Source organism: Rhincodon typus, chromosome 10 (assembly GCF_021869965.1).
Source record: "Rhincodon typus isolate 14 chromosome 10, sRhiTyp1.1, whole genome shotgun sequence".
Lineage (NCBI taxonomy): Eukaryota > Metazoa > Chordata > Chondrichthyes > Orectolobiformes > Rhincodontidae > Rhincodon > Rhincodon typus.
The window spans coordinates 25,601,007-25,617,478 of NC_063341.1; the positions used below are offsets into that span (position 1 = coordinate 25,601,007).

The 16,472-nt window shown below is 39.7% G+C and overlaps 1 protein-coding gene across 1 annotated transcript in view; it reads left to right on the forward strand.

Moving 5' to 3' along the window:
- The window catches only part of tprb (translocated promoter region b, nuclear basket protein), an 85,364-nt gene that overhangs the window by 19,755 nt on the left and 49,137 nt on the right, over positions 1-16,472 (forward strand). The window contains exons 9-16 of the mRNA XM_048602105.1: positions 2,185-2,272; positions 2,356-2,496; positions 2,588-2,682; positions 2,887-3,084; positions 5,451-5,558; positions 6,018-6,244; positions 7,093-7,256; positions 12,239-12,384. Of these exons, the coding sequence (XP_048458062.1) occupies positions 2,185-2,272; positions 2,356-2,496; positions 2,588-2,682; positions 2,887-3,084; positions 5,451-5,558; positions 6,018-6,244; positions 7,093-7,256; positions 12,239-12,384 (1,167 nt within the window). The remainder of the gene's footprint in view (positions 1-2,184; positions 2,273-2,355; positions 2,497-2,587; positions 2,683-2,886; positions 3,085-5,450; positions 5,559-6,017; positions 6,245-7,092; positions 7,257-12,238; positions 12,385-16,472) is intronic.

Consider the following 16,472-nt stretch of genomic DNA (forward strand, 5'->3'; position numbering starts at 1 on the left):
GTGAGTGCACAGTCAAATTCTTCACTAAATTATGTTGACTTTTATGCTGAATTTGAAAACTTCAAATTAAAACAAAGTTGTGCATCCCTGCGCTTTTCCAGTTCCCGTTGATCAAATTTTTTGCCTTTGACTATAATTGAGCATATTTAAGTATCTACGTTGAATACATTCCATTCAACTGAGATATTAGTCAACATATCTAGGATATGGGCAGTATCATTACATTACTTAAAATTTCAACATTGCCGAAAGTTGAAATTTGCTATGAAAGTGTGCCCTGCTTTGTCTGCTTACGCATTACAAAGACGTGCCTTTGATTTGGTCTCGGCTACTGCCTGTGGCATTCATTGTTGTGCAAGTGTTTATTTGGCTTTGTATTGACGGTGAATTGTGCACAATGTGCTAATTTGATTTAGTTCAAGCAAGTCTGTACCTGTTTTGCGTTAATGTAGCACTTCTCATGACTGTCAGACCTGTGTTTTACCGACACTGATGTTAAACAGAGTCTAAGGGAGTTCAGTAATTAAACTTGGTACATCAATTACATCTGTGGCTTAAGCAGTAATTTTCTTTGAAAAGCAAGATGATCAATCTGCAAGACTTTAACTGAGCAACCTGTGGAAGAATGCGGAATCACAAACAGTAATTTGTCAGTTGGAATTGTGCATGTCCAACTGACCAACGATGTTTTTAGTTTCATTGGAGTCAAAGCCCTGTACGGTTTTTCTTTGGCATAATTTTTGAGCCAAGTTGAGGCCAGTGAGTCGCTTAGTGAAGTAACTGAACAGTGACATAACTATTGCATGCTAGTTTTTAACTGAGTTTATTTTTTTTAAATTATCTTATACACCCCACACCATAAGATGTAAGAGCAGCAGCAAGCCATCCAGCTCTTTGAGTTTGCACCACCATTCCCTGAGATCATGGCCACTAAGGTAGTATGCTGAAAATCAAGTCCTCCCATTGTGACCCATTACAGAAGTTCAACTTTAAGCATTGTCTATCGAATAAACTTGGGCTAACAGTAAATATGGTCTGTTTCTGGACTTAACAATTAGGCCTTACAAATGAATAGTTAGCTACCTCTGGTTAGAATCTCTATGAACTGCCAACATAACTCCTAGTTAAAACTCTAATCCCCTTTTAAATGCACTTACATGCCCCACACCCACAGCCCTCTTCATGTGCATAGTTAAAACATTACTATAGGTGGAGGGGGCAGAAAAGTGGAGAGGCATTTGAGTGACTCCAGCTAACAAGGTTTACTGGGATAATCCGTGTTGGCAAGTTTTTCCAATCTTCATTCTCTTATCCAGGTTCTTTTCACTTAACAGGATGCACAGGCAATTGGATAAGTTAATTACTGGTAAACTTCAGCTTGCAGCAACTGGCAAGGGAAGATAAACTGACTTTATTCAGACTTTAGGTATTTTACTGGAAAGAAAAAAGATGCACCATCTGCCCTTTCGCCACCTAAATGCTTGTTTCACTATCATTAGCACCCACAAGCTATTCAGCTATCCAGAAGTATCACCTGAGTTGTAAGGCTGATGACCACCTGTATTCACAACTGGTCGCAACTCCACAAACCAACCAATAACCTGTTGTTGACTGCAAATTAATTATACACATTTCCTGATGCTGGCCTGTCTATATGCTTCCCCCTCTACTTGAGCACAAAAGCAATGTAATCAAAACTTGCAGCGACAGTCAGTAACTTTGCTCTCCTAGAAAATGCAGTAAGTCCTCGCACAGTAAGAAAAAAACAAAGAGCTGCGGATGCCGATATCAGAAACAGAAATTGCTGGAAAAAATTGGCAGATCTGACACTCTGTGGAGAGAAAGTAGAGTTAACATTTCGGGTCCAGTGACCCTTTCTTCTATACATAGCTGTCTGCTGTACCCTTACTTCATCATTTTCACAACAGAAGACCAGTTTTGCCCATTACTGGACATGACACATTTACCAAATAGAATTGTTGGAAAAGGGTAATAGTAGTGCATGTATTATTAACGATGCTCATGACCTAAAGTTGATAATAATTTTTCCCCTACCAATCTTAAGCGATTCATTGATTACAGTGTGATCTTATCTCTTTGAAAAACAGTGACTATCTGTATGTAAATGCTGAAATACATAAAATGTATCTAATATATGAATACAATCTTTTCGGTGAATTGCAGGGTTCTGCAGATGATGCTGAAGTGAAGGCAACTGAACTGACCAGAGCAGTTGAGGAGCTTCATAGTCTACTGAAACAAGCAAATGAAGGTTAAACTGCTACATCAAGCAATCATTTTTCTTGTTGTAAATTAGGTATAAAACTAAGTATCTTTTGGAATTATTTGTTGTAGCCCATAAAATAACTGAAGATCGACTGGTTGAGGTCGATGCCTCCAAGACCAGAGTAGTTGCTGAGCTGAATGAAAAGATCAACAAACTTGAAAAAGAATTGGAAAATGCTAATCATCTCCTGTCAGCTACGAAACGTAAAGGTGCAGATATTTAGTTTGATTCTGAATGATGGTTCCATAACAACATGTTTTGTTTGCTGTATTATCTAACTGCTTGTAATTTCCACTGTAGGAGCAGCCACCCTTTCAGAAGAGGAACTGGCAGCTATGTCACCCACTGCAGCAGCTGTTGCTAAGATTGTAAAGCCGGGAATGAAACTTACAGAGGTATGATGCTAGTGTCAGTCAAGTCATGTTTGTTACAAAGCATTAAATAACTGATGCAGACATGTGCTTTTCTTGAGGTCTATTTGAAGGTCCTCTTTCATTGTTGCAGTGCCAGGCAATTTGTGGTTGCAATCAAAGCTGAAGCCAAGTAAGCACACTCATGATCATATCCTTTACACTAACTTTTTTTTTTACTCTGCATAGTTATACAACGGATATGTAGAAGCCCAAGACCAATTGCTACTGGCAAAACAGGAAAACAAGAGAGTGAACAAATATTTGGCTGAAATTGTGAAAGAAGTGGAGATGAAGGCTCCACTTTTGAAGCGTCAGCGGGAAGAATATGAGCGGGTGCAGAAGGCTGTAGCACATCTCTCGGCTAAACTAGAAGATGCCATGAAGGTAATTTCAGTTTTAAGTTGTGATTTAGCTTTCTTTTGTTTTCACTTCCTTTTGGGGTTGGGGCCTGCAACCAAGTCTCGGACTAACCTGAAAGCTAAGGTGTTGAAGAATTTCTTCATTCACTGTAGTGAATACATGGAATTCTGATATCGGTTTTGGAGGTTCTGTCATTAATTATGTTCAACACCATAAGACAGGTATGCAAGGAGGACATTCACCCTATCAAGTCAGCTCTGCCATTCAACCAGATCATTAGTAATCTGATCCCTCACTCCATTTTTCTGCCATATCCCCATAATCCTCAATTCTCTTTTAATTAACTAATAAGGTGCCCATCTCTGCCTCAGTAGCTCTCTGGAGTATATAATGCACAGATCCGTTTCCCTCTAAGAAGAAATTCCTTCTCATCTGTCTTCTCTTACTCTGAGATTATGCCAGAGGAAAAAAATGGGCTGCATTTCTGGAGGAGTGGTATTCTCCTGCAGATTGCCACTCTTGCATTTGTTTTATGATAGAAGGCAGCGTGCATTTGAGCTGTGGGTGTGAAGTAGGTACGGGTGTCTGTTGAACAGTTCTTGGGAGTTGGATTGTATTTAATAGTCTGGCCTTCTCTGGCCTTCCCTGGCTAATGCTACTTCATCGGAATATTCATATCACCAATTTAAATAGTCTTTTGGAGGGTTCCAAGCAGCATAGAAAGTTTCCAGTGGAAAATTCTATTTTCCTGGGCAATACTTTTTTAAAGGGTGTTGTGATGAGGTTGTGTAGGATCCCCACATGCAACTCCTATCTACTCTGACATAAGTTGCTGCAGGTTCCCTATCGAGTCCTCTTCCCTTGGAAATTCCTCCATACTTGGGGTGTGCCTAGTGAAACCTGTCTGTACTGCCTCTTTGCTTAGTTGAGGAGACAAAATCTGGTTCTCAGTATTCCTAGTGTGTTCTGACCAGTTCCTTGTTGCAGATTCAGTAAGACTTTCCTATTTTTATACTCCATTCTCTTTTGAAAGAAATGTCAGCCGTGCCTTCCCTGTTATCTGCCAAACTTGGGTGCTAATGTTTTATGATTCATGCATGAGGTCCCCCAGATCCCTCTGTACAGTAACTCTTTGTAGTCTTTTTCCTTTAAATAATATTCAGCTCCTCTATTCTTCCTGGCAAAGTGCATGACCTCACATTTTTCCACATTGTATTTCATCTTCCAAGTTTCTGCCCACTCACCTTAACTTGTCTATACCCCTCAGTAAATTTTGTCATCTTCACTACTTGCCTATCCATCTGTTTTTGTCATGTGTAAACCTGGTGACAGGACATTCACTTTCCTCATTTAAGTCAACAATATATATTGAAAATAATTTTTGGCCCCAGCACTGATCCCTATGGCACTCCACAAATTACAGGTTGCCATCCTGAAAATGCCTCCTTTTATCGCAACTTTTGACTTCTTTCAGTTAACCAATCGCCTGTCTGAATGCTAAAATACAATCCATGGTGTTGGGGCAGTATCTTAAGTAGCTTTGTGTGGTATCTTATTAAATACTTTTTGGAAATCAATGTAGAGATTGATGCATTTCTAGAAACAAATGACATTAAGTCATATAATTCCCATATAGGAAAATGGCATTGGGGTAGACAACTTGCTGTGATCTTGAATGGTGGAGCAGACTTGAAGCTGCTTCCATTCTCCCAGTGTTGTTAATAATCAGAGCTCTTGGCAATCACTGGACTTTGACCTCCAAGTGCAAAATATGGGAAACTGCACCACCTAAAGCTGTAGTATCAAAATAATGATAGCAAGTGAAGTAATTGTGCTGGCAGACAGTATGCAAGATAAAATATATGTAGATGTTTATTCATTTTTCTTAGCAATCTAATTATTTAAAATCTACTGTGACAACAAAAGCTGACTATATTGTGTTTTGTGGTAACCTGATGGAGTAATCAACTTGGAAGGTTGTTTATGGGATTGGTGAAGTTGTTATGCAAGTCAGTAATGTACCTTAAATAAATTAGACACAATAAGAACAACTTCAAACTTTTTCTCTAGTATTGAATCAAAAGCTAAAAGCAAACAAATATTTGACTAATAAAACAAAAAGTATCTTGTGCTGCACACCTAGATCTTGACTGTGTATCTGCATCCATGTTAAGAGTTGACAGAAGATTCTGTAATGTCCCTTTAATCGTGATAATCTTGGACTGGTTATATTTTTAGAAGTGCATTTCACAATTTACTGCAAAAGATTTGAACTTGAAAAATAAACTTAAAACTTAAACTTAAAAATAAACTGATGACTTGCTCAGCTTCTTGAGAAATGCCAATACATTGGGATTCAACATACTGGTAAAACTTACTTTCCTCTGTAGGAAATTCGGCGTTTGCAAAAAGGCACTGATGAAGCGAATAAACATTCTTCACTGCTCACCAGGGAGAACCAGAGATTAAAGATGCAAGTGTCAGACCTCTCTCAACAGGTTGGTAACTAAAGGTTGCATGTTTTGCTTTCATATGTTCTATGCTTTTTCTGATCAAGGATCATAGCCGTTTTCCCAGACTGCTGTTGAAATGGTGACGAGGGAGTGGCATATCCAAACGAGGTTGATACGCGGCAAGGATTTGAGTTTCATTTCCTCAGTCTGTCACATTGGTAACAGATAAGATCAATTAATATGTGCCACATTACATAAAATTATGCATCCATCATGCTCTGCACAGAAATCTTTTGGAGGAAAAAGTTTAAATTTGTGACTACACAATTTGTTTTGCTATTGTGCATCTGCAACAGTGCATTTGTCATTTTCTCTCGTGTTTGCATGTATTTCTCTTGTTGCTGTATGCTCACTGAAACACATCTGACACAGCACATGGCTTACATCAACTGCTTTGTATCTGACTTGGAATGCACAAGTTAAGCCCATTTGTTTGTGGTTCAGAATAGAGTTCTTTTGATGGAACTGGAGGATGCACGTGGAAACCATATTCTGCGTGAGGATGAAGTTAGTTCTGCTGATATAAGCAGTTCCTCGGAAGTCATTACACAGCACCTTGTAACGTATCGTAATGTTGAGGAGTTGCAACTACAGAATCAGCAGCTGCTGGTGGCCATTCGTGAACTTGCTGAGAAACAGGAACAGGAGGAGCAGGAGAAAACATCTACACGGTAAATACTCCAACATGCTCTTAGTCACAACCTAGTTAAGATGTTGCTGGCTTTCCTCCTTCCCTTCCCCTCCACATACGTATGCTTGTAATTTGGATATTTGGCCCCCTCTGACTGAAGACATCAGTTTCCTAGTCAAGCAATTGACTTTACCTGCCATTCTGGTGTATATTGCAATATTTGAGTTATCATCTTTTGGCTCCTGCTGCATCCATATGCTTTGATATTGCACAGTGTAATCCGTTTTCCCAGTTTTGTCTCTTGATTGTTTCAAAAAAAAAAGAACAGGCACATTTATTTAGCTCTGCCTTTAACCCTACATCCAATTTGAGGCTGAGATCAAACGTTGGCAGGTGAAATTGCATTTTTGCTTGCATTCAGCTGCTCCTCCTTTCTCTAATTCATCCAAGCACATGGCCATCATTTCTGTGCTAAATACTTGCACTCAATCTTTGCATGTCAAGAAACCAGTTTCAGAATTCTCTACTTCAAATTCCTTTGATGTCACTGCAACCTTCATAGGCCATTTTCTGAGCCTTTAAACGTTTTAAAATAGATTCAAGGTGTTATTTTCTTTCTGTTTCTCCTAGCACGGAAGGGAATGGTTTTTGCAATGTATTGAACTTTTTTCTCCCAAAACAATGTGCTCTTCCTTCAAGCCCTTTCCTCCCCTTTTCTGCCCTCCCCCACACCAACTGCATAAGAAACCCTTGCATGTATTTGTCTCCATCTCTTTATCCCCTTTATGGATGCAAGGTGTATATTCTATTTCATGCTGTATTAGACAGCATCAGCAGTGCTTATGGTTCTGATAAAGCCATCATTGAGCAAATCGTCTTTAATTTTAGAATATCTGAGCTTGAATTGAATCTTTCGGAAGCTTTGAATGAACTTGAAAGACTTCGTGAAGCACGGACTCACCAAATGCAATTGGTAGAATCAATTGTACGGCAACGTGATATGTATCGGATACTACTTGCACAGATGACGGGAGTGACCATTCCAATCCAGGGTAAGGGGTTGACACTAGGTATAATTTAACTGAGGAACTTTTACTGTAAATGAAATGCCTCTTTATAGAACAAATTAAGATTTCAAGAATGGTTTACCCTTCTGTGGAATAGATTTGATTCTAAAAGACCAAAGAATGACTTAGCTGTTCAACATAGATGAAATTATAGGATTTAAACTTAAAGATTTATTCTTTGTCAGTAGGCTTTGTGATTCATTACAATCAAAAGGATGAGCATAATTTTATTTTGTGGTGCATCTGACATGTTTTTACCCTACTCATTTAAAGATAAGGAAAAAAGAACTTTGGTGCAATGAGAAGCTTGGTCGAAGAGGCTTTTTAAATATTTGTTCATAATTCTAGTCTCTCCTCGTGGCAGAAAATCCTCTCCGCATCTGAGCAACTATCCCTCCTTTCTATATTCCATTCTCCTTAGCAATAACATTCCATTTGCCCTCCTGATCGCCTGCATCTGCATGTAAAGTTTTTTTGGGATTTCATGTACAGGAAACTCAGATTCCTCTATCACAATTTAGTGACCTCTCCCCATTTCAATGATATGCTGTTTTTCTATTCTTCTTAGCATTTTAACGGTTCTCGTTTTATACTATGGCAATTTTTTTCCTACCCATGTAAGGAAGCTGCAATGGGATATAGTTTGGTTATGTCTTATTCATAACTAATTCTTCTTTCTTTGTTATCAGCAAATTTGGCATCCACTCCTTCAATCCTTTTATCCAAATCATTGAGTTTTAATTTGAGGCTTGAGCACTGAACCTTGTGACACTTTTTTTATACCAAACTGCAAAAGATTTACTGTGATCTGTCTCTGAATCAGTAATTTTTTTGAGGATGGTGTGTATACAGAACCAGCTATCTAAAGAAGTTCTGGAGGCAGTTAACAATTGAAAAAATTCAAAACGCATCTGGATGAGTATAAGACTAGGAAGGGTTTAGAAGGTTATGGGCCAAATGTTGGCAGATGGGTTTAGGTCAGATTGGGATGTCTGGTCAACACAGATTAGTTGGACAGAACGGTCTGTTTCCGTGCTGTACAACTCTGACTCTGACTCTATGACGTGGGTGCTGTAGGGTTGACCTGTACCTGGCTATGCAAGGTGACTTGTACCTGACCTCCCACCTATCCGCTCCTCCCACCTTACTGACCAATCCCCATCCCAACTCCCTACCTACACTCACCTTTACTGGCTTCATCCCTGCCTCCTTGACCTGTCCGTCGTCTCTCCGCCTATCTGCTCCTCTATCCACCTTCTATCATCGCCTCTCCCTCTCTATTTATTTCAGAGTCCCCTTCCCCTCCCCCATTTCTGAAGAAGGGTCCAGACCCGGAACGTCAGCTTTCCTGCTCCTTTGCTGCCTGGCCTACTGTGTTCATCCAGCTCTACACCTTGTTATCTCAGACTCCAGCATCGGGAGTTCCTACTATCTCACTGTGGGCTGTTAGCTTATTTAGCAGCCTCCTGTGCAGCACCTGTCAAAGGCCTTCCTGAAATCTAAATTGATCTCCTCTACTGGCTCTCTTTTGTCGAACTTTCTCGTTGCCTCAAAGAATTGTAACAGATTCGCAATCTCATCCTTAGTAATGGACTTTAAAATCTTAGCAATGACTGAGGTCAGGCTAATTGGCCTACAGTTTCTTTTTCCTCCTTCCTCCTTTCTTAAACAGGGGTGTTACATTAGCTATTTTTTAATCCTCTGGGGACCCTCCCTGACTCCAGTGATTCTTGAAAGCTCGCCACCAATGACTCCTCAATCTCCTCAGCTCTCTCCTTCAAAACGCTGGTGTAGTCCATCTGGTCTAGCTGATTTATGCATTTTCAGTCCTTTCACCTGCCTCAGCACCTCCTTGGTGATGGCCACTACATTGACCTCTGTTCATCTAACTCTCTTGAAGTTCTGGTGTGCTGTTGATGTCTTCAACTGTGAAAGCTGATGGAAAATACCTATTTAGTTCCTCTGCCATTTCTTTGATCCTCATTACTGCTTCTCCAGTCATTTTCAGTGTCCACTGCCAACTCTTGCCTTTTAGATAACCTTTTAGATATCTTAAAAATAAACTCATCTTTTATTACTAGCTGGCTTAGACTCCTATTTCATTTTATTCCCCTCCTTAATGCATTTTTGTTATCTTCTACATGTCTTTAAAGGCTTCCCATTCCTCTGGCTTCCTTCAAGTTGTGTGCTTTCTCTCTTGCTTTTCTGCTGTCCCTGATTTCCTCTGTCAGCAATGGCTGCCTCATCCTCCCCTTAGATCCTTGGGATGAATTTTTGCTGTGCCTCCTGAATTACCGCCAGAAATCCCTGCCATTGCTGTTCAACTGTCTACCCTGCTAGGCTCCCCTTCCCATCAGCTCTGGCCAGCTCCTCTCCCATTGTTTTGAAGTTACTTTTACTCAATTGTAATACCATTACATCTGAATATACCACCTTCCCTTCAAACTGCAGGGTGAGTTCCATCATATTATGGTCACTGCCCTGAGGTGTTCCTTCATCTAATTAAGTCTGCCTCATTATACATTGCCAAATCTAGAATTTCCTATTCCCTAGTAGGCTCTACCACAAACTGGACCAGAATACCATCTCCTAGATATTCCACAAATTTCTTTTCTTGATCTGCTACCAGTCTGATTTTCTCAGTGCATATTGAAGTCCCCCAAGATTATTGTAACAGTCTGTTTTTTTACATGCTTTTTCAATGTTCTGATTTTTATTTTCTTCCTCACACCTTAACTACCGTGAGGTGGCCTGTCCTCAACTCCCACTGTGTGGTCCCTCAACCCTACCAACAAATTCTAAGCCTTCTGACTCTATATAACTTCTTACAATTAATTTAGTTTCATTTCTTAGTAACAGCACAAGCTCCCCCCACCCAAACTACTTAGTTTAAAGCCCCATCCTCAACCCTAGTTATGCATTTCACCAGGACTCTGGTTCTAGCATGATTCAAGTGGAGCCCATCCCATTGGAACAGCTCCCTACTTCGCCAGTTCTGGTGCCAATGACCCATGAATTTAGAACCTGTTTCTCCCACACCAGTCTTTCAGCCACACATTTATTTCTTCAATCTTGTTTGACTCTGTGCCAGTTAGCTCTAGTGTCAGGTAGTAAACTGGAAATGATTATTCAGGATTGCTCATCTGGGCTGCAGAGGAACTTGGAGTGGGAGGGGAAATATCCAGTTGTCACATACCACATAGTTACCAATGATTTGGTAGAAAGAGGAAAGGGGTTTTGCTGAGGGAATATGAGCAGCTAGGGGTTAAACTAAAAAGCAGAACTGAAATATGTAATCCAGGCTTCATGCAAAAGCAGTATAGCCTTCGGGACTCTCGAGCCTGCCCATAAAGAACAGTATCTATTCCCTGACTATGCTGTCCCCGATTGTAAGTACATTTGTCTTTTCTACCATTCTTGAATGTACCATGGTACTACAGTCAGTTTGCTCATCTTCCTTATAACCCCCACTCTCATCCATTAAGGGAGCGAGAATCTCAACCACTTTTTAAATAAAATTAAGAACTAAGTAATTAAAATAGAAATGCCGGGTTAGGCGAGATGTTGTAACTGCGTAATGTGGGAGCTGGTAGACCTCATTGCAATTCATGGTGACCATATCTGTTATGTTCCCTGTAGCCTCTGTTTTTGTTCCTGATTTACAGCAGCCACAGTTCCTTCAGTTTTTAACTTAGCAAGAATCTCAAACCTGACCAGCTCCAGGGCTGAGGGTCCTTCAGCACTACGTATTGGATCCCTCTCCTTGCCTCACTTGTAGTCACACCCTCCTGTCTTTGACTACTGACCGAATTTGAGGTCACACCCTTTTAGACACAAACTGTGTGAGTATATAGTTTAGGAATTTAACACAGAAGGGAAAGAGGTGCTTTTTAGTTGCATTTATAAAATATTTTAGGCTCCTAGTTTAAGGTTTTCTTTCTAACATGATAAACTGAAGCCAAGATCAGGGGCCCAGCACACGAGTAACATCACAGGTAGACCATAAATTCTTTTTTCTTTTTGTTGGAGATAACTACTGATTTGATTATCTGTTAATCAAAGGGTTGTGACTTTTCATGAAATAAAACATCCAGGTAACTCTTATTCTCCCTGATGTGTTGCAGTGTTTGCAGCACAGACTCGAGCTTATCAATTCTGTGCCATAGATCCTCAAACAACCAATACTTGCTACAGATCTAGTCACTGTGAAATGCAATGGGGTCCACCAGCTCCCACATCATACAGTTATAACATCTTAGTTGGCCCAGCATTTCTATTTTAATTACATAGGTTTTGTAATAGTCTTATAGTTGGAGCCAAATATTTTCCCTATTTGCCTGCAATCTGAAAGTAACCTGTAATCGTCAAATTACGAGCTACCACTGGCCAACAAATGTGTGGTTTGTATGTGATGTCACTCTTGTGCTGGCCTTCCATGCCCTGGGGTTCAGTCTATCCTGTTTTTTTTTTTTTTAAGAATAAATTTAGAAACGATAAGCCAAAAAAAGAAGGTAACAGCACCTCTTTTCTCTATTTCAAATTCCCACACTGCCTCCAAATTCCCTGATCTATATACTGAATTGATTTGTGCCTAGCTCTGGATGTGATGCTTCCTTCCTAACAGTTCAAAGCATTCTGCAGGACTGGGAGGTAGTGTCGTTCAGCCAGCAAACATTGGTCATGTAGCTTTTGGTGCGAGAGAGGATGCGTGCTGAGAGTATTGGATGAAATAGAATTGCTGGAGTATGGGGAATCTAGAGAACAGGATTACAGCATCTGGAAGTAAAGATCTAGATAAGTTAGCTGCTGAAAATTGACAAACTTTTCCCTGGCAGATGTCATGGAGAGCCTCCCTGCAAGTTATTAATAAAGGTTTGCTCTTTTAAAAAAAAAAGAGCTTCAACATTTAAAGCAACAGAACAATAACTGTGCAAGTGTGATAAGTATTTGTTATTACCCTTGTGTAGAAACAGAAGACGCATCTTTAATTTCATCCACTCCAAAATCGTCTCCAGGGAAATCCAAACCAGTGCCACAAATGACCTCCACACCAGCTCCTGTTCCTGTAGCAGAGTCTGCAGAGCTTGTGCAAGCAAGGACAGCACTGAAACAGGTAGGAAAGATGTTGTATCAAATGTATGGCTTCCTGTTGAAAAATATGTTGAATTATCATAAACCATCATGTTGAATCGAGTCAGGCAACAGTGAAATACCAGTTGCTGAAATGTCTGGAGCACCAATTTGTTGCAAGCCTTCAATTTGTTTAGGAGATTGTGTATATTATTCTCTCATTTCTTTAGAGGTCTTGTATGGGACAATTTTTGTTAGTTTACAGATAATAATAGAATCATATGGAACCACTTTAATGTTGTAATGGAAAACACTGTAAATATGATGTATAAACATTGAGACAGTTGAATATATAAGTAGTAATTTGTACCATTGCCAAACATACAAATGGAATGATTCTGTCAATTTTTGAAGATAACTGCATTTTTTTCTGTGCAATTGCACAGCAAATTAAGTGATTAGTATTTTGGGTGCAGTAAAGTGCAAAATGTCTTATGTTTGGTCTTCTGAATTTCTTTTAATTTTGTTCATATTTTGAAATTTGTAATTTTTAAACCTTTGTTTCGAATGTGCCAAGTAATGCTACCAACAGGTAGCGCATATGAAAAAAGACTGTTTTGGGGGACTTGGATTAGGAAGGAAAATTCAACTTCTTCAAATGATATAAATGCAGGTTGAAACTGAAACTGTTCAAACTTAGTCTCCTGAATGAAGTTTTTACTCCTGAGCCACAGCCCACTTTAGACTGAAAATGAATTTGTTTTTAAAAAAAAATCTTTTTGAGATGATTGCGTTTGTGAGAGAGTTGGTATAGGTGCATGTAAACTGTGAAGGCACAAGTATTTCAATTATGGAATTTTTTTCAGCTCAAATAAATTGTAGCATTAATGGTGCACTAAATATTTTAAGCCAGATAGAAATACACGTCTGAGGTTTTGGAGTAGATTTGTAGCTCGGGTTGTGGGTGTTGAGGTTGGTTGGCTTGCTGTGCTGGTTTGTTCATCAGAGGCTACACTGATGTTACCCAGCATGGTAACGAAACGTCAGCGGAACAACAAACCAGCTCAGCGAGCCAACCAACTTCTTCTGAAGAAGGTTCTAGGCCCGAAACGTCAGCTTTCCTGCTCCTCTGATGCTGTGTGCTGTGTTCATCCAGCTCTACACCTTGTTATCTCAACCTCAAGAAATACATGTTTCAGCAAACAGTGAGGAAAGTCAGTGTCGAATGTTGCTGTATGCAGGAGGGCTGATGGCCTTGACAGAGGTTTATTTCTCTATAGTGCACATGGCTGCTGCATTTTAATCTTGACAGACTTGTATCATGACAATTTTCCAGAATTTGCAACTTGGGTCAATTTTCTTCACCCTTCCCCCTCTGTCTTCCCAGCCATTTCTGTCAAACTGCACTTTGCATAACCTCTAACATTTCCCAATATTCAAAATTTCTCCTCTAAGTGCTATAGAACGTCAGGGCCTTAATGCACAGTGCTGCAAAATTAAAATGCATATCTCCTTTGTAACTGCTGATCTTTTATATTCAATATGCTGACAATTTTCCTGTAACTCTTTATTAGTCCTTGGAAAACCAAATATGTGATTTTATTTCAAAAAATATGTAATAAAATGCATTAATTCAATCGTAGGTCATTATAGCATAACACTGACTTGTCTTGTAAGCAATGGCATTAGAAAAACAGTAAGGTGCCTTCACAGTGGCACTTTTGTTTCTTTCACATACTAAGTACTGTATAATATTGTGCATTTATTTAAATGACCCTAACAATAATAAAACTTTCCAAGACATTTCAAGAACATGATCATAAAAAAACTGATACTGGGCTGAAAGAGCTGCAAGGCAAGTGATCATCGTCATTAATATTAATGATTTGGATGTGAACATTGAAGGTATGGTTAGTAAATTTGCAGATGACACCAAAATTGGAGGTGTAGTGAATGGTGAAGAAGGTTACTTGAGAGTACGACAGGACCGTGATCAGATGGGCCAGTGGTCTGAGGAGTGGCAGATAGAGTTTAATTTAAAAGTGAGGTGCTGCATTTTGGAAAGGCAAATCAGGGCAGGACTTTAGACACTTAATGGTCAGGTCCTGGCGAGAGTTATTGAACAAAGAGACCTGGCACTGCAGGTTCCTAGTTTCTTGCAAGTGGAATCGCAGGTAGATAAGATAGTGAAGAAGGCATTTAGTATGCTTTCCTTTAATGGTCAATGCATCGAGTATAGGAGTTGGGAGGTCATGTTGTGCTGCACAGGACATTGGTTAGACCACTTTCAGAATACTGTGTAATTCTGGTCTCCCTGCTATACTGAAACTTGACAAGGTTCGGAAAAGATCTGAGGATGTTGCCAGGCTTGAAGCGTTTGTGCTATAGGAAGAGGTTGAATAGGCTGGGTCCCTGCAGCATCGGAGGCTGAGGGTTGACCATACAGAGGTTTATAAAATAATGAGGGGCATGGATAGGGTAAATAGACAAGGTCATTTCCCCAGGGTTGTGGGAGGTCAAAACTAGAGGGCATAGGTTTATGGTGAGAAGGGAAAGATACAAAAGGGACCTAAGGGGCAATTTTCTCTGAGGGTGGTGCATGTATGGAATGAGCTGCTAGAAGTGGTGGAAGCTGGTACAATTAGAACATTTAAAAGGCGTCTGGATGGGTATCTGAATAGGAAGGGTTTAGAGGGATGTAGGCCAATTGCTGGCAAATGGGGCTAGATTAATTTAGGATATTTTGTTGGCATGGATGAGTTGGACTGAAGGGTCTGGTTTTGTGCTGGTCATCTGTGACTCTGACTGAAGGCTTAGTCAATTATGTTTTTAAGGAGCATCTTGAAGAGAAAAGGAGAAGCAGTGAGCTAGTGAGGGTGGCTTGTGGCATAATGGTTGAAGTAATTGCTGCCAGTCATCAGATAATGGAACTGGGAGATGCTTGAAAGACCAGAAATGCAGGACTGAGTTCAGGGTGGATTGGAAATTTTGAAGCAGGTTGTGTATAAAGGAGGCATGTGTTTGTATACCTGGGTGAGAATTTTGTAAATTTGCCACTTTGGTTGAAAATAACCATGCAATAAATAGGAGCAGGTGTAGCCAGATGTCCTTTTTTTTTTTTAGGTGACTTCTCTATTTATTATAATCACTTCACCCACCTGATTTACCCAAAAGCTGAGCATCCATAAGTCTCCGGGGTAGAGTGTTCCAAGGATTCACTTGAAGGCGAGAAATCTCTCAACTTGGTCCTTTTTGGCTAACTGCCTGACTCTGCTTTGCCCAGTATCTGTTTTTTTCAAGACACTTAAGGTGTTTCAATGTGTTCATCTTGCCCACTCACTAAACTTAGCTAAATTCTTGAAACCTAAGTCGTCGTTGTTGTAAAGAGCTGAGGCCCGAGCATTGATCCTTGCTATTCCCTAATTTTCACAGCCAGTCACCCCAAAAATGAACGTGTTATTCCTATTTTTATCCCATCCGTTAATGGATCTTCCATTAATGCTAATGTTATCCCCAAATTCATGAGGCCTAATTTTGTTTAATAATATCTTGTGTTGCACCTTTTTGAAAATAAGTTCAAAATCCAAGTACAGTACGTTGACTGACTGTGTTCTCTTGAGCTCTGTCCTTATCTCATTTTGTCAAACATTATTTTCCTTGCATCGGATTGTTACCTGATCAGTGATGATTTTCTCTGACCCATTACCTCATCCCTCATCTCTCATATTCCATATTTTTGATGTTGGGTAGACAGACATGTTAATGCTATTCGGTTGTATTAAGGTTAAGTCATCTGGGAGGATATGAGACTGAATATCAAAAGATCACTGATTAAATCCTGGGTTTCAGCAGAAGTCTCGAGTCCGTGTTATATCAATGTTTCTTTTAAGAGCTCCTTGTGACACAGTGGTAGTGCCCCTACGTCTAAGCCAGAAGGGTTCAAGTCCCAACTGCTCTAGAGGTGTGTCGGAACACTTGAACCTCAGACTTTTTTTTAAAAAAAAAAACAAAAAGTCTATCTAAATGGGTGGAGAGCATTAGTTTTTTTTTAAATACCCTGAACCCTTTAAAAGACCTTTTGGGTGTGTATTAAAGAGAAGTCAGATGTTTGCAATGTTGCATTCCATAAAT